Source organism: Spea bombifrons, chromosome 12 (genome assembly GCF_027358695.1).
Source record: "Spea bombifrons isolate aSpeBom1 chromosome 12, aSpeBom1.2.pri, whole genome shotgun sequence".
NCBI classification, from domain to species: Eukaryota; Metazoa; Chordata; class Amphibia; order Anura; family Pelobatidae; genus Spea; species Spea bombifrons.
This window is the reverse complement of record NC_071098.1, coordinates 22,896,106-22,914,591: the sequence shown is the minus strand read 5'-3', so window position 1 is coordinate 22,914,591 and position 18,486 is coordinate 22,896,106. Positions and strand designations below refer to the sequence as shown.

At 38.5% G+C, this 18,486-nt stretch overlaps 1 protein-coding gene across 1 annotated transcript in view; it reads left to right on the top strand.

Moving 5' to 3' along the window:
• The window catches only part of CACNG7 (calcium voltage-gated channel auxiliary subunit gamma 7), a 29,941-nt gene extending 11,908 nt beyond the window's left edge, over positions 1-18,033 (top strand). Inside the window, exons 2-6 of the mRNA XM_053452477.1 lie at positions 4,916-5,153; positions 9,633-9,719; positions 12,632-12,772; positions 14,257-14,402; positions 17,619-18,033. Coding sequence (XP_053308452.1) covers positions 4,958-5,153; positions 9,633-9,719; positions 12,632-12,772; positions 14,257-14,402; positions 17,619-17,876 — 828 coding nt within the window. The 5' untranslated portion in view covers positions 4,916-4,957 and the 3' untranslated portion in view covers positions 17,877-18,033. The remainder of the gene's footprint in view (positions 1-4,915; positions 5,154-9,632; positions 9,720-12,631; positions 12,773-14,256; positions 14,403-17,618) is intronic.
• Positions 18,034-18,486: the final 453 nt, after the last annotated feature.

The following is an 18,486-nucleotide window of genomic DNA, read 5'->3' as shown; positions in this document are numbered from 1 at the left end:
TGGAAACGGTGGAGGAGAAGTGTGTGAACAAGAGCTTTGGTTGCCTTTTGTTTTAGGAAGGGTTTAATATGGGAAATGTTTGTACCCAGCAGTCTTTGGAGATAGACTGAACGTGAGGGGTGGTGGTGGGGAAAATGTTTGCATGGTTCGCATTGAGGGACATATGTTAGCTAAATTTGAGAGGTAAAGATTTAGGGATTGTGCAGACATCCGAGAGAGACCAGGTAAACTGACACGGATTAGGATCAATGAGACAAGTGGTTAAGTGAGAGGAAAGAAAACTCATCTTATGTGGCTGTATATAACCAGAGCCTTGAGGAGGGAGGAAGGAGGTTAGACTGTATTCGGGAAAGCAGGCTGTTAGAGAAGATGGGAACAGGAAGAAGAGAGTGCAAAGATTTCTTGTTTATATAACAAAAAGGACCAAAGAAACGTTTAAGGTTGTGAGAAAATGAGGAGATAAAGGAGGTGAAAGTAGGTTTGCTTGGCAAAAAAGAGAGGGCCGAGTGATAGGAGCGTAACATGAACTTACGTGAAGGGAAGTTTGAGATGGGACAGTGGAGTGAGAGTAGATAAGTAGAGACTTGCTGTAAAATGGCTGTATAGCCTCAAATGAAGATAGAAAGGACCATTTGAAGTCTTCTAAAATAAAGTGGTCTTGAGTTGGGAAGAGAATGAGCGAGTGTCCCTTTGCTGGAGTATACACTGATTTGTCTCCATAAATTTTTACTGAAACAGATAAGATTACCGTATTTGCTCGATTATAAGACGAGGTTTTTTTCAGAGCAAATGCTCTGAAAAATACCCCTCGTCTTATAATCGGGGTCGTCTTCTAATCAGACCTCAAATAGAGGTCTGATTAGGAGACTAAGATCCAGATCCCCCGCACCGCTGCAGGGGACCTGGATCCTCCTATCGTCGCCCCCCCCCGCACGCACGCACGCACGCACGCACTTACCGGTGCTTCCGGAGGTGAAGTTGGCAGCGGGGGTTTGTATGCGTCCGTCGCAAATACCTTCCCCGACTGTCAGAGATCAGAGTTCCAGAGTTCCTAATCGCTGACAGCCGGGGAAGGTATTTGCGACGGACGCATACAAACCCCCGCTGCCAACTCCACCTCCTCCCGGCTGCCGCGGAATGAGACGTCAACCCGCTGCCCCGGCAATACAGCAGGAAATTGGAAGCACCGGTAAGTAAGTAAGTGTGTGTGTGTGTGTGTGTGTGTGTGTGTGTGTGTGTGTAGGGCATTTCTGGAATGCCTTACACCCCTATATGCCACTCTGGCACTTAGGGGGTTAAAAGGCATATTATGGGGCAGAGTGGCATATAGGGAGGTATAAGGCATTTCAGGAGGCAGAGTGGCGTTAAGGGGGCATTTAATAGAGCACTCTGCCTCCTGAAATGCCTTATACCTCCCTATATGCCACTCTGCCCCATAATATGCCTTTTAACCCCCTAAATGCCAGAGTGGCATATAGGGGTATAAGGCATTTCTGGAGGCAGAGTGCTCTATATAATGCCTTTTAACTCCCTTAATGCCACTCTGCCTCCTGGAATGCCTTATACCTCCCTATATGCCACTCTGCCCCATAATATGCATTTTAACCCCCTAAATGCCAGAATGGGATATAGGGGTATAAGGCATTTCTGGAGGCAGAGTGGCACATAGGGGGTCAAAAGGCATACCATGGGGCACAGTGGCATATAGAGGGTTAAAAGGCATATCATGGGCCACAGTGCCATATTGGTGTGGCAAGCCTGGGGGCAGATGTGCGTAACTGGGGGCAGGTTGGAAAATACAAGGAAATAAAAACAAAAAAAATATTTTTCTCAATCATAGCTTTTATTAAAAAAAATAGTTTACATGAATTAACATTTACTGGTAAAACTTTTTTCCTTTAGGGTCGTCTTATATTCAGGCTTTTTCTTTTTTTCCTAAGTTAATATTCAGATTTTGGGGGGTCGTCTTATAATCAGGGTCGTCTTATAATCGAGCAAATACGGTATTTATTCTAGACCTTATAATGCTGCACGTGGCACCACAGCCAGCTGCTAGGCTAATGCCCAGGATCTCCATCTCTATGTGAAGTCACTGTGAGTGATATCATTAAAACTGCAGCTCCTTAGCCGAATCGGTATGGAAATGTTCCTTTGTAATCGCAGACTTAATACGATAGGTCGCTTTTACATAGATTTATGTGTTTTTTGATTTGACACTTTTTTACAAATAGGTAAAAAAACTTAACTTAGTCAATGAAGCACAGGAACCCTGTTGTAGACAATTCTATGACAAAGTATTATGGAACCCTGGATTAATGGCTTCTGTGATTGCAAAGATGTTAAAATACAATCTCACTGTTAATACCATTCCTTGTCATGTGATGTGACATTAATACACTGGCCAATCCAGCTGACTCAGCTATTTATATCCAGCAAAGGTATGCGTTTTAGCAGAGGGTATTAGGAGACTGCAGGTGGTGTGCCATTAGCTACACAAGCCACGCTCATTTTTATTATGGTGGTTTATATTTAAAAGGCTGCTGAAAAAAAATGTTATCACCACAGCCTTTATCTTTTGCAGATATAAATAGGTCTCTCGTATTCACTATGTAAGCATTCATTTTCTATAAGTATCCAATTGGATTGCATGCTCCCTCGTATCTTCTTCCAGGGTAGGACACTTCAAAGGAACAATCAACCCCAGGACTTATGTTTTGCTTGAATGTTTGCTTTTTTCTGGGTATTTTATATATTTGTTGTTTTCATAAATACGGCATTAATGTGAATTCTACCTATTCTCAATTTATATGGGGCACACAACAAATATCCTTTGAGACATACAGATACCTTAAGAGTTGAGAACCCTGCCCATGAGCTGCCATCTTACCTTATGGTACTTTTATACAAAGATCTGCATAGAAATCATGGGCTTTTGAGGGCTTTACTCGAGAGTTTAAAATCTATACATCCACCAGAGGGGATGGCATAGAAAGCAAATAAAAGGACCACATAAAGGATCCAGTCATTTAGTCACGTTAAAAAACAAGAACAAATTACCTGCTCTGAAATTCAAGCTCCATGAGCATACCTGTGAACTTCTGGGCTCCGGCTACCTGGAGCCTTCCTTTGCGGGATGCAGCCAGGACTGCACACTGACGTCAGCGAGTGGTCCCGCTGCCGTCGGTGGGCGGTCCCACTGCCGTCGGTGGGCGGTCCCGCTGACTGAAGAAAAAATGGTCGGGGAGCAGGGCGACTCGGGGGATTCGGGTCTTGACCCGGAGAACCAGAGGAGCAGCGCTCACCCGGCAATCTCCGGGTCAAACTCGGAGAGTTCCCAGGTATGTCCATGAGAACTGAGCCCTAACGGAAGTATGGTATTATGAAATTAAGATTAAAAACAAGTATCTGTTGTAACAAAGAGGGCAGACTCTATATGCATCACCCATTTAACCTTAACACTTCCAACAGGGGTAAGTATATTCATGTATGCTCTTCTTCAACAATCATTAGTCCTAATTGTATGTCAGACCTAAGCTTGGAGCAGATGCAAGCAGGCGACATAAGCCTTACATTGAATTACAATCCCAAATTAGGTGAACGGGCAAATTGTGTTTTAGTAAATCAACCTTGTGGGTTAGTAGTTGGTATCCAAAAAATACATTGGCACCCACTTTTTCTCATATGTATTTAAGTCTATAAATATACATGTGTAACAAGATGTCAATTCTGTAACCGCGCTGGATGAGGCCTGACACACGCTCGCTTTTGCGCATTCATGACCCATTTTTTGTTTAAATGTGAAAGAAAGTTAACCAACAATGTAACCTCTGTTATGTATCCATAAACCAGCGAATATTCCACAATGTCTGCTTAAGATACCTGCGAGATAGTAAAGTCTATTCCAAAATTTAAGAGGATTTACTAGTTTCATTTCATGCAAAATGTATGCAGATGAAGGATTTGGTGTCAAAACTTTGATATATACCCATGTAAAATTAAAGGTGTGTGTTCGTGATAAATTCAGTGTTGGTTGGGTAACCTCAATTATAATGCCAATGGATTATACAGCCTAGCTCTGCTTTGGCAGGAAACTATTAAAAAATCAACGCAAGGCGTTAGTTTGTTACTTAATACCTTAAACAGTCAGAAAAACCAAATGAGATTTTTTTTTTCAGCAGCATTGCAAATTTCCTTCAGCTTTGAAGTTTTAGCCTCAATCCTCATTAATTCCTTTAGTTGAAGAAGTAAGGGGGTACACGGTATAGGATAAAAGGTTGAGGGAAGTGTGAGGAGTGAGAGGGGCCACCTTTCATCTTTGATCGCGTTAATTCACCGAGTTCTAGCTTTGGGAAAAGCTAAGAGTGAAGGCAAGTAACTGGGAATATTGAAAAACTGGATTTGTAGGTATATGCAATACTAAATATAAGTAATATGTTTGAGCGCAGGTATTATATGCAATATTAATTAATATTTTTAAAGGATATTAATGATTTGATGGGGAAACATATGGATGCGTTACTCATGTCTACTTCAATATGTTGCAGTATAAATTTGATGTATAACGACTAAACATAATGCGTTGCGTTCACTAGTTTTATCCAATAAAAACGGGGCTGGTAAATTGTGTTGCACAGGGATCCTAAAAACCTAGAGGAACAATATAGGGATCGTACTGCGTGGGGAGTGTGATCCAGACACACACAAGTACAGCAAGTGAGACTGAAATATGCAGCGTTATACTCCTAAGCTGCCTGTGGTTAAAGATAATTAAGCTATAGTAATAATAGGACAACAATAATTAAGCAACCATTAGGATCCTAACTGCCGTTTAACGGAATTGGTAGGCAAAGTATACGAGCTGCACTGTTAATAATAAAGTGTTCTTTTCTCCCCCTGGTCATTTCTTACTCTGTAGGTAACCTCAACATTGTGAACTGGGTTCTAGCTGGCTTCTAGAATGAGTAATTGCAGCAGCCGGGCATTGACCCTACTCAGTAGCGTCTTTGGAGCATGTGGTCTCCTTCTTGTGGGCATCGCCGTTAGCACCGATTACTGGATGTATATGGAAGAAGGCATAGTTCTGCAGCAGAACCAGACAACCGAAGTAAAGATGGCTCTTCATGCTGGGCTTTGGAGAGTTTGTTTTGTTGCAGGTAAGAATAATTTTAATTTATTAGATAATCTTCATGTTCTAAGTGCCATTGCGGTCAATGTTTACAATGTTATCTACCTCAGTTAGGAACACATTCCCTTTTTTTATTTAGTTTTATATTTCAAACTCCAACACAAGAATCTTACCAGCCACAAAATAGTGGTTTAGCGAATCAGAGTCATGAACACGGTCACCCAACTGTGAAACAACCAATCGTTAAATTGCTTGAAAATGGTAAACTACACACACCAAATGGCCGTAATTATAAATTCAGTATAAACAGTCTGTGATTTTGGCATAAGCTTTAGGAGAACACAGATAAAGAACATCTGGTTCATTTGGCATTGCACATGCATAATCTATTGTGTGCTTGGAAATTGATAAATTGAAAAAGGGCAAAATAATTATTATAAATACTGGAATAGAATGAAAAAGTTGGAACAAATGTAAAAATCTTGAGAATATGGTGTATATCTGACATTTACATGATGATTGTGGATGGTTTATAGGAGCCAATATACATACCCCCCCCACACACACACAGTGGCAATAAAAAGTAAGTTAACCCCTTGGCATTACCAGCATTTAAGTATAAATTTGACATAAAATATGATATGATCATCATCTAAGTTACAATAATGAACAACCACAAACTGTTTTAACTAATAACCATACCTGGGAACACTCCGGGTTTGACCCGGAGATTGCCGGGTGAGAGCTGCTCCTCCGGTTCTCCGGGTCCTGGGGAGCGGGGTCTTGACACGCCCCGTTCCCCACCCATTTTTCCATTAAATGGGGGTGTTTCCCGCTGCCATCAGTATATGAACCCCTAGACTAATCTGTTCAACAAAAGCTAATTGGAGTCAAGAGTTAGCAGACCTGAAGTCCAATCAATTAAATGGGATTGGAGAGAGTTTTAGAGATACTATGATAAAAAAACAACATGCTATTCTCAAAATGTATGTGCTGATGTGAACCTTGCCTAACAAAAAATAATTGTTGATTTGCATAAAGCTGGAAAGGGTTACAAAGTAGTCTCAAAGAGTTTACATACATAAATACAAATACAAATATCAGCCCACAGTTTGACACGTTGTTTATAAATGGGTCGATTTTAGTACTCCCTAGAAGTGGGCACCCAGCCAAGAGGCCTCCGCAGAATGCTCAATTAGGTAAAAGAACCCTAGAGTAAAAGCTAAAGGCATGAAAAAATCATTGAAACTGGTTAACATCTCTGTTTATGAGTCTGCCATATGCAAAACATTGAACAGTCATGGAACAGCCATTGCTCTCCAATTTAACATCCATGTTCACCTGACGTTTGCCAAAGAGCACCTTGGCACTCCACAACGCTACTGGAAAAATGTATTGTGGACTGACAAAACTAAGATTTATTTATTTGGTAAAAACATGCAGCACTACGTATGGCGTTAAGAGAGCACCACATACCCACGTGAAAACATCATCCCAATGGTGAAGTTTGGTGGTGGGAGCATTATGATTTAGGGCTGGTTTGCTGCCTCAGAACCTGGATATCTTGCAATCATAGAGGGGACAACAAATTCCCTGGTTTATCAAGGTATCATACAGTATAATGTCCGCCAGCTGAAGCTCAGTAGAAGTTGGGCGATACAACAGGACAATGACACTAAACATCAAAGTAAATCTACTACAGAAAGGTTTCAAGAAAAGAAAATCCTCCTTTTGGAGTGGCCCAGTCAGATCACAGACCTTATCCCATCAGAGATGAAATGAACCCAAGAGAGATGTTCCCACCAGATATCCTAGGAAAATGTCTGAGCTTAAGCAGTTCTGTATGGAAGAACGGTCCAAGATTTCTCCTAAACATTGCCCTTCTGATGTGCTCCCAAAGGAGGTTCGACCCTAAAGTAAATCCAAGGCTTCACTTTCTCCACCGGCACTGTTAATGTTTAATGGGTATGTTCAATAAAGACATGAAAGGTTATCATTGTGTGTGATGTAGATCACATCACATTTTATGAATTAATGCAGAAAACCAAGTGGCCAATCAAGCCCACCTCCTTACCTAAACTGCAGATTTCCCGCGCAGTCCCGCAAGGCTGCCCTCGAGTTGTTCCCTCACAGCGTCTCTTCACGTGACTCCGTTTTGTTCCTGGGCAGAGCAAGAGAGGAGACGCTGTAAGGGAGCAGCAAGGAGGCAGCCTTGCGGGACTGGGCGGGATTACCGGGACCCTCAGGTACAGTGTCTGACCGCTCGCAACCCCAGCAAGACCGCCCGCGTCCCCAAGTTTTTTGGCGGGTCCCCCGGGACGCGTGGTACCCGCCATCCAATGCAGTCCTCTACCCCAAACATCTCTAAAGAGTCAACAGTTGCCTCTTTTGTTCTTTGCCTATACAATATATGTAGAGGGCCAAGCTTCAAATAGAGCTAAAGAAAAGAAAGAGCGTGACTTAATTCAGTAGCCAGACAGGGAAAACCAGACACTTGAATATGAGAATAATTGAATGTCCGTGCAGTGATACATTGAAAAAAATACAGTATTGTAGAGGAGATTTCCAACATTAGTGGATTATTTAAGTAAATTTTATCGCCTGAACTGAGTTTTGATGTATCTAATGGCAAAAAGTCACATAATTGTCCCATAACGGTGAAGGTTACATATCTTCAACAGGAGGGAATCTTTCACAAGTAAAAGCTATTTAAGTGCGATAATATAGGGAGCTTATATTAGGCATTGCAAATAGGTTTATTGCTTGGAAAGTAATACATGAATTTCGCTTTAGATCTTTTAATGGATTAAGGTGCCAGACAGTGTAGGAACACCAGAGAAAATCTGAAGAGTAAATCTCTGTTGAGGATGTTGGCTTTTCCAGGGCTTTGGCCTCTATTAATCATATAGTAGTTTAGGAGGGTTAAACCGTAGAACACCTTGATAAATCTAGGCCATTGTGTCTATGCGGTAAAGCGATTAAGTACATACACTTTTGCTTGCGTGAACCTTGTCCTCTCTGAAACAACAAAGATCCATTTTAGATTAATCATGGTTTTGTCAAGTCATTCAAGTCCCATACAGAGGCCTACGTTGCTGGCATTACAGTGCCACCTAACTGATGCGCAAATGGCTTATAAATATATGTATTATATGGTTTTGCAGGATAGTCGATCGCTAGGTGATTTTTACATTCTAACTTTGTAAATACTTGTTCGCTACATGTCCTAGAGCAAGTAGGGTAACAATCAAAAATGAATAGGTGCAAGTAAAATCATAGCCACATTAATGCGACAGTCTGATGTCCCATAAATCCCCACCAACAAAGAATGCTTACTAAGGTACACACCACTGATTGGCTGCTTAAACCCCCCCCCACCGGAACCCTTGCCGAACCAAAACTGAAGCTGATTGGTGGTAAGTATACCACATATGCTCAGGCAGCAGCCACACATCTTCTGCAAGCCAAGTAGCCAGCCAGGGGACAAATTAATATGAGGATCAAATGCATTATATCAAGCGCATAATATATCTTCTGTGAAAGATAGTAATTCTATGAGATAGCTTTACACCTCGTGTGTATTTGGCAATTCTGTAGACACATTGGATGTGAATTCTATATATAGTATTTAGTACATATATATATCTAGTATTCCTAATGTATTTAACCATTCTTACCGTGAAGGGGAATACACACACATACACACACAGACACAACCATGCGAAAGTTCAGGGTTTCTTTCAATTTAACGGAAAACAAGGACATTTCTAGCTGTAACATAATTTCAAAAGCGTTTTCTAATAATCAATTAGCCTTTTAAACTTAAACTTGGATTAACAAACACAACGTGCCATTGGAACACAGGCGTGTTAGAGGGCGCCATGAAGATATTCCAAAATCAGCCGTTTCCAGCGCAAAATAGTCACGCACTCACAGGACTTGGAAAATAAATAAGTGGTTTATTCACAGAACCATCAACGCGTCAGTCCCACCGGACCTTTGCCAAGATGACGAGATTCATGACCAAGACTAAGAAGACAAGACAATCTGTAGATCATATCAGATTTGGGTGTTAATGTAAAATTATCTAATTTTATATTTATATAAATATAATTATATATATATATATATATATATATATATATATATGTGTGTGTGCAGTTTGCTACAGGGGGTATGGGGAAGGGTCAGTGAGACTCTTGTTGGGTCCCGCATTAAAAAGTCAAGGCGCTCTGTGTTCCATCATCATTACATATGTCTATGCATCAATTTCTCACGCTCAATAATTCTTAAGCAATGTCCTTAGCAATTCGCGTGGGACACAAAGCGTAATCCAATGGCTACCAGTTTTGCTTTTGAGATTGTCGGTAAGAAACGAATTATTTTTTTACTTGGTATATTCAGAATGTGTTTATGGTATAGCTAACAAGGCCTTTACGAAAAGTTCATTCTATGTCAAGTTTATTACAGGGTAAATTGTTAATCCTTTCTTCATTACCGATTGCAGGCCGAGAGAAGGGTAGGTGCGTTGCTTCAGAATTTTTCCATGGGCCGGATACAGACATCGTGACTGAAAACACTGCAAATATACTAAGTAAGTTATAAATATGGCATTTCCGAATTTTAGCATATGTGTCGATGGCTATAAACAAATCAAGCAATTGAGCTTGTAGATTGTAAGCTCATTTGAGCAGGACCCTCTTCATCTGTATGTCAGCTTGTTATGTTATATACTAAGTGTTTTATATCTACCCTATAATATAATTGTTTTATACAGCGCTGTGGAATCTGATGGCGCTATATAAAACGATATATATATATATATACAGTACAACGTTAAGAATCATGTCAGTTCCTCAAGTAAAATCTCTGACTACACATGCACCTCTTTTCTTCCTATAACGTAATAAATTCAATATGCGTTTTGCACATTTTTCTTTATTATATTGTTTTTACTTCATAACTTAAACTCATCCATCTTTTGTCCAACAAATATAAATATATTTAAATATATACCTTAATAGTTTACTTAAAGCGGACCTGTCACTTTTCCAGATCCTACAATATACAGTACAGTATTAGATTAAATTAGGTATGTGTGTATTAAAATTTTACCTTGTATACACTTGTATATACTTATAATTTATTATTATTATATTATTATTATTATTATTATTTGCTTTAATTAAATTATGCTAAAAGCTGTGATGGGGACAGTTCCTCTTTAATATCACTTCACTTTTCAATTTTAAGGTTTTGCTAGAACTGACATTTTTCGTACACGTTTGTGTTCATTTTTACAATGCCTTTCACGGATACTTCCCGTGCCACTGAATGCAGATAACACCTTTTATTGTGGTCAAAGTAAAGATCATTGGAATAGGGGCAAAAGGCATCGGAAGGTGATCAATATCACGGTTCAGCAAGTGTTACAAAAAGGTTATGTGTCTTTAGAATAAAACGCGTGAATGCATAGGAGTGGCAGCAAAATATCAATGGCTCTGTAACAATAATGTTGTATTAAGATGTAGCGGTAAGAGATCGCTTCTGTATTTATGGCACATAGTAGACTGGTGGTTTCCAGATGTATCAATCATGAGACCTACTGGAATTAGGTTTTTGAATGTTTAAGGTTCTGAGTTTATGTCTGAACCCCCCCCCATCCCCTCCGAGACTAGCTCACCTAGTATCATATAGGTTCAACTGAGGGGCGCCGTATATGACCCTAAAAAAACACAAAGACGAATCAAATAGAAGCTGTCTGACATCTTCTTTCTTCCACCACAGAATATCTCATTCGAACTGCGGTATACAGTACAACTTTAGTCTTCTACCCAGTTCAAATCCCTTCTCTGAGCAAAGGTCTGGTATAGAGAGGTTTACTAACAGTTCAAAGTGTTTTCAGTTGTTAGTGATGTTTTTGTGAAATATACCCGTGTTGTTGTGGTATGTGTTTATTTAATAGTGTTGCATGGTTATACATAATTGTGTGCATTGCTTTAATCATGAGTAATATGGAGTTCGTTGCTAGGTTAGACTAATTGCCTTATTTAGATTTATTAATTAGTGGCAAGCTGGAGAATAGACACTATAGAATATGGAGAACTTTTTAGATTTTCGGAGAGGGAGGTAAAACGGTCGTAATTTGGTTATATGGAAACTTTAATGGGATTGTTGTCCATTCCTGCCTGGCATTACCATTTGAGTTTGTCAGAAGATAATATATCAAAAATTAAGTAGAACACTTAATTAAAACAGAGGTTTAAAACTAAAAATGAATCAGTTAAAGGTTCCATGGATCTTTAACCCCTTAAGGACAATCGGCGGCCCCTAAATCCATTGAAAACAATGCATTTTGTCATTAAGGGGTTAACTATCAACTTTAGATCCCTAGTGTACAACTATAGTGTCGTCTTTTCTTATACTAATATACAAAAATGTTCTTGGTAGTCAATTCCTTAACAAATCAAGAACCAATCCCATTGTGCACCCCTCTTAGTGATACGTTTCTTTGAAACTTACGTAAATGATGCACGATGACCTTTAACAAGTATTGTAGTCTTTCTTATGAACACTTTATTTAATGTGCGCAACCTTTTGCTAAATATTTTTGGTAGACGGGTGGCAGCTAATTGGCTTTTTTAGTGACAGTGATTGATTTATAAAATTATATATATAGATATATATATATATATATATATATATATATACAGTTCAAAAACTCATTGATATTACATTTTTATTTCATTTAAAGTTATTGAAGATTAAAAAAAAAATCACAGAAACAGTAGTGTACTAAAATGTTCTTAAAGAGGGAATAATATGATTTTAATAGTGTTTTCGGTTTGTTATAATTCTTTATGCAGTTTTTTGTGGCTAAAACCTTTTCTTTGCTGCCTTTTTTTACTTTATGGAGAGCCGGGGGTAGTAGCTCAGCCCATCAGGGACCTCTAGTTCTCTATGAGGAGACATGTTGTATCTGTCAACCGCAGCAAGCAATAACAAAACCTTAAATAGCACAGCTTTGTATTTACAATAAGTTCCTTTTTAAGAGCTCTTTACTTGGTGCATAATTCCAGCCCATGCAGATGCCATATATTATTTATTCTCATTTTACCTAATTATTGAGATTCTGTGGGAAAAGAATAGATAAGCGGTCTAGTATCAGCTGATTATAATCACTAGAGATTTCTGGCGGACAAGCTAAACAAAATGATACCGTGACCTATAGTGTATCTACTGTTCCATCAAAGCAGGTCCGATTTAAGACCAGATCATAGTGCATCTGCATCTATGCATTCATTTTTTAGAGGCACCGACTGACTTAAATGATTATGGTTCCTTTTTATTTTTAGGTTTAGGTTCCCTTTAAATCTTAAAGTGTATGCTTTGACTTGAAAAAAGGTAAGGTAGTGTTTGTAACTGTGCAGTCAACTATGTGATGTGAATCTAGGGTAAATGAAGACATTTTCAATAAGGTATTTTGTTTTTCTTTGCCATTTACAGAGACCATCCGCAGTGCTACTCCATTTCCCATGGTCAGCCTTTTCCTGGTTTTTACAGCCTTTGTAATCAGTAATATTGGACATATTCGACCACAGAGGACTATATTGGCTTTTGTCTCTGGAATCTTCTTTATTCTTTCGGGTAAGCTCAGGCAGCAGTGATAGTGTCTATAAGCAAAAGAGTCGGCAACAGATGTTCTTCAGCACGTTTCTGATCATTCTATGAGAGGACAACTATTCATATGGTCTTCTTCAAAAAGGTCTATTTTTAGGGCAAGGACAGTGGTTAAGTCAGTCAGCCTTCCAATGGTAGAGGTTAATTCAGTGAGGGAATGTAAACAATGTATGGGATAGGTTTATGGATATCCTGAATATAAGACCAAATACAGAGTCTTTACAGCAGAAATAAGTGGGGACGGCGACATGGTCCTTATCTGCTGTCAAAAGCTATGTTTCCATGAGATCTGTGTTGAATATCCTACTTGAGGCTCATTTTTTCTGTTGGTAACCAATATCTCCCCGAAGAACATAATTAACAAGTGAATGTAATAATCAACCAAAGTGAAAGCTTGCATACTGAATGAAAAAATATAGACAATGCCATAATATAGACAAACAGGACCAATAAACATTCAATTATAAGCAAAATGGTATCTAATGCAAGAGTCAAAATGCTAAATTGAACTCCCGTTGTGAGGGAGCTCTGTAGCTCACAGCTGGGTTTCTACTTCACCTCCAGTTGATTGCGGAAACAAAACAAAGCTTGCAGAATTCTTGTGCCACCATGATTTATTACGTATTATCACAGAAAGCAACGTTTTGGCTCTATCCCAGTCCAATACGTCTTGTTCGTTGATAGTACTGAATAAATCATACTGCTCGGTATTGCAGCTACTGGTTTCATTCCACGCTTTGTTATCCAGATTCCTCTTATCTTCTAGTCTTTAAAAATGTAGAACAAAAGTACACAGCTGCTCTATAACCATCTATGCTTCAGATCAACAGGACTATGGACAATGCCTAATATCTAAATTAAGCATGGACTTCATTTTTTGACATTGCTTACAATCCTTAGGTAAACTGTTCTGTTACTAACAGTCATTCACTGATATCTACTTCGCTGCTTAAAAGCAGTCTTATTGGATTTGGAACCCCAGTTCTTCTTAGGTACCAGCTAGAAAAAGTTACGGTCTAACCATATCATATGTGCCCCTTAGCATGTGTCAGCATGCGCTCCCACAGTGATGGTTCAAAACGAGGTACTTGTTTTATGAAATCAGTCCTGCTTGTTATGGATTAAATATACCATAATTATGGAAGAAGGCACAAAACACTGCTTATCTTCTACGACTCTGGTGTATATTATGCTGACACGTCCTGATCTCTACCATTCATACTGTAAGGTAGTTCCACTATCTGTTTACTCTATGGCTTCTAGTGCACATTTAGGGTTCCATCATTTGGAATACCAGTGTCCAAGCATGCCTTCTCTCTTTACCGGAAGGAATGAGAATTTACCCCTTCATTATTTGACCCCTTCTTTATAGCCATGCCTGGATCCCTTAACATTTTGAGGTATCTGTGAATAAATTAATCCATGTTAATTGTATACTGGGATTGTTGCAGGTCTTTCCTTGGTGGTAGGACTGGTCCTTTACATCTCAAGCATCAACGATGAAGTCATGAACCGTCCCAGCAGTTCTGAACAGTACTTTAATTACCGCTATGGCTGGTCATTCGCATTTGCTGCTTCTTCGTTTCTACTTAAAGAGGTTTGTAAAAAATTAATATGTTCTATTTATAATGTTTCCTTGAGATTGTCAGGAAAAATCAGCCTACATTGAGCGCCGTTCCTTAGTGTATTCCTTTGTTGTCATTTTAACATACAGATACAACCAAATATATGTACATTTCTTTTTGATTTTTCTTTAATTCAGTTTTGAATTCTTAAAGCCCCACCGTGCAACATAGACTGTCTTTTGATAAACACTCTGCAGAGATGCTCACACCAGATCCTAGGCCTCTGTGTTTTACCCATATGCAATGGAACATGTACTGGGAGCCTTGGCCATTAGGTGAATGGTAACTAAGCCGTGTTCTCCAGTGTAGTACTGCATAGATTGCAGAAAAACATGGATGACAAAGCAAATAGCTTGCTCCATTGTCACTTACAATTTTGTGAGAATACTCTTCTTCTTTTGTAGATTATTAGCAATACAGCAAATTAACAGGTAGAGTATGTAGGGAACTCACAGACAACCTTCATATCATCTTGTGTATGCGTTATCTTTAACAAATTTGTGGTGAGCAAATAAATTTATGGAGGGCTGCAAACAGGCTATCATTTTTGGATATCCAAAAGTTCGTTTCTCTCAATTTTTTGGCTAAACTTTTTTTTTAAGGCAAGAACACACGGAATTCCAAGCCTTTTTGTATCCTTGAGGACTATAATTCCCTGAGCAAATACTACCCATTTACTCAGATGAAAATAAGATTGCACCACACTTTTTTTTTCTCTGTAACTAATCAGTTTATATTAAATCTGTGTCCTTATGAATTATTGTTTCAATGCGTTCTAGTTATTGTATTTTTCACTGCATATACATTTAGTTTTAAAGCATTAACATATTACAGCTGCAATACTAATAGCGTTGCCTGTATTTTTGGAATAAAAATAATAACTAGACTTGTGCAAATGGGCCAAAAAGGATTCAGACTAATTGTTCCTTTCATTGTTGGTCCATTTAATTTTGAAATGAATTTTTTTGTCACTCACCCTCACTCATCCTTCCATCAGAGAAGGCTTGGAGAGATTAAGAGAGAATGAGTAAGACTCACATTGGCGAATTTCATTAAAATTTGTACAAATCCAAGCACAAGCAACTCTAATAATAACAGCAAGGTATAGCTCGAATATCTTGTAAGACCCGTATTTCTTTTTAAAGTTCAATCATTTCAAGCGATACAGCCAGTCCCAGATGAAATAGGCCAGCATCAGTTTAGACAACAGCATTCTACTATAAAGTAACTTATACCACATTTGAATTATTGCTCTATGGACGATATTTGTGACAAAATAGGAGCAATTCTCATACATGTGCAAACATTGGAGCAATTATGACTTAAGTCAATGAAATGTTTTTGACAGCTATCTGTAAGTGGAAGGCTCTGGCCCTTGCATTAACAACCCTATGCGACGCTCAAAGGCTTTGTCTAAAACAGCCGGCATATGCAAATGACAAGAACACTTCCATTAATGAACACACTGTCTGCTGTTTTATGTAAACACTTATGACATCTAGTGCTTTAGCAAAAAATGATACCACTGGTTTCTGGGATAGCATATTAACCCATTAGTGGAACATAATATCCCTACCCAGGTATAACGGCTTGTAGAGACCTTACGGTGTTTCTAGGAAAGCTAGAAGGGGGAACTATTTACTCAATTAAATTAAATATATATATTAAGCCATTTTATCCACATACAAACTAAGGTATCTGTGTTGATAAAAGAATATTTTAAATACAACCATAAGGGAAATAAAGTATTTATTGTAACACACTGTAACAGGAACCATGGTCAACTGTGGCCATCACTGCCTCCTTCGTCGTAGTGTAAACTGGCTAAAAGTGAGCGGGCACTCCAGTTGTCTGAGTAAGTTGTGCTCCTCCAGGGAAAGTCTTTCAAAGAGTTCTACCACCAGTATAACACCAATCTAGATGCAAAGTAACACGTATATTTTATTGGGAAAAATATTGGGTCTTTAAGGACAGCAGCACTTCATCTTTGGCTAATGAAGCATGGAATGTGAAGGGGGAAGGTTAATTTATTGTGGCTGATAACCTTGAACCTGGGAAGGTGAGGGACAAGGACCAACTAATGGCTTGTAAATAGGTAATGAGTGAAAGGGACAGCCAAATGAAATGGCACCTACAATCCTAATCCGTAAAACATGAATGCGGTTATACAAGCACTGCAGAGATTCACAAACTGCCAACAGGCTATGACATAGAACATATTATAACAATGACATAATACAGTAACAGGACTGGGCCATGTCACACACACACATAAATATATCTTGTTTTATGGTTTAGAAATTGACATACACCGACCCAGATCATTACCTCGGCTAAACATATCTGGTTTTTTCCCCCCCATTGCAGTCTATAGGAGGATTTCCTTTTTTTGTGAAAAAAATGCCTATTTATATGCCTTTCTACTATTTTTTACACATTTATTTTCTGAAAATGTGAACAAATAATGTGTTTTGGAAGAAGACAAATATATATACGTATCACTATAAGTTTCTCATTCTCAGCAACATTTGTATGAAATAACAAATTATACAAACACATGTAAGTAGAAACTGTGTAAGTATAAACTTAGATTGTAATCACCATGCCCCCCTGGAAATGCATTTATAGATGCGTCTATAGGTACCAACTCAAGCATGTGGGGGTATTTCTTATAAATGCTGTTGAATACTACTATGTTAGTTTAGTTAATAGAAAAAGAAAGAATAAAAAAAAGATGGAAACCGGATATAGCGTAAAAAAAGTATAACAAATAATTTATTGGCCCCTACATACTTTGACTGGGAGTCACACGTGTGTTTAATTTCATTTTATTTTTTTCATATGTACCTCACTGAACTAATATATGTTACCAGACAATGAGAAACGCACAGCGACAAGTATATTTTAAATATTTTTTCTTCTTGCACAACACGTTATTTATTCCAATTTTTATTATATTTTAAGTGGTTGTAGACTACACAATTGTGTTTGCGGCACTTTGTAAGGAAAGCACCTTGTGTCACTGATATTTTCTGAGGTACCGAAAAAATGTAATGGACATTAACCACTCTGAACGCACCATTATGAACACTTGTGTGCCCTAGATTGCAATGAATGCTACTTTGCCTTCTGTTTTAATAATTTTTTTTTAGTTACAGCTTCATATTTGCATTTTGTTTTTGTGGCAGGGTGCTGGGGTGATGTCCGTTTACCTCTTCACCAAACGGTATGCCGAAGAGGAAATGTATCGTCCCCACCCTGCTTTCTACCGTCCCCGACTCAGCGACTGCTCAGACTATTCAGGTCAGTTCCTTCACCCTGAGGTGTGGCACCGTGGTCGCAGCCCGTCGGACATCTCTAGCGATGTATCAATTCAGATGACTCAGAACTATCCACCAGCCATCAAGTATCCAGACCATATACACATTTCTACATCACCGTGCTAAAGGTGGAGCAACTGTTTGAAAGTTGATAAGCATCTCATCAGGTTTAAACTCACAGTTTGACCTGTTTCATCAGAGACGGTGTGTTGTGGAGCCTAAAACTTTACTTCAAAGTGTTTGGAACATTATAGCTCCATTTTTCTTCTTCTTTTCTTTGTTTTTTTTTTTTTTTTTTTTTTTTTTTTTTTTTTTTTTTAGAGAGTCCCATAATTCCTCCCTGACCTTAATTATGTTTTAGACCTCTCTCTTAAAATCATTGGACATCATCACTGTATCGTACTCCCCGACCACTGACTCTATTTCTAGATTTTTCTTACTGTACTTTTTGAAATTTCAGTCTAGAAATGGCGTTCTAAATTCTCTGAAGGGAGTGGATATATTATGCAACAACAGCCATATGAGCAATTTTCCTTGATTCTACAACGAAATCCAAGAATTTCTACAAAAGACAAACATTTTCTTCTTACGAAGCTTTACTTAAAAGGAGTAGTTCATTGGCCCTTCAGAGGAAAAAATACATAAATGAAACACTTGAACAGAGTTGAATTTATAGAAAAGAAGAAAACACCTTTGTTCAAAAAATTAATTGAATTGTACAGCTGAAACATCCGAC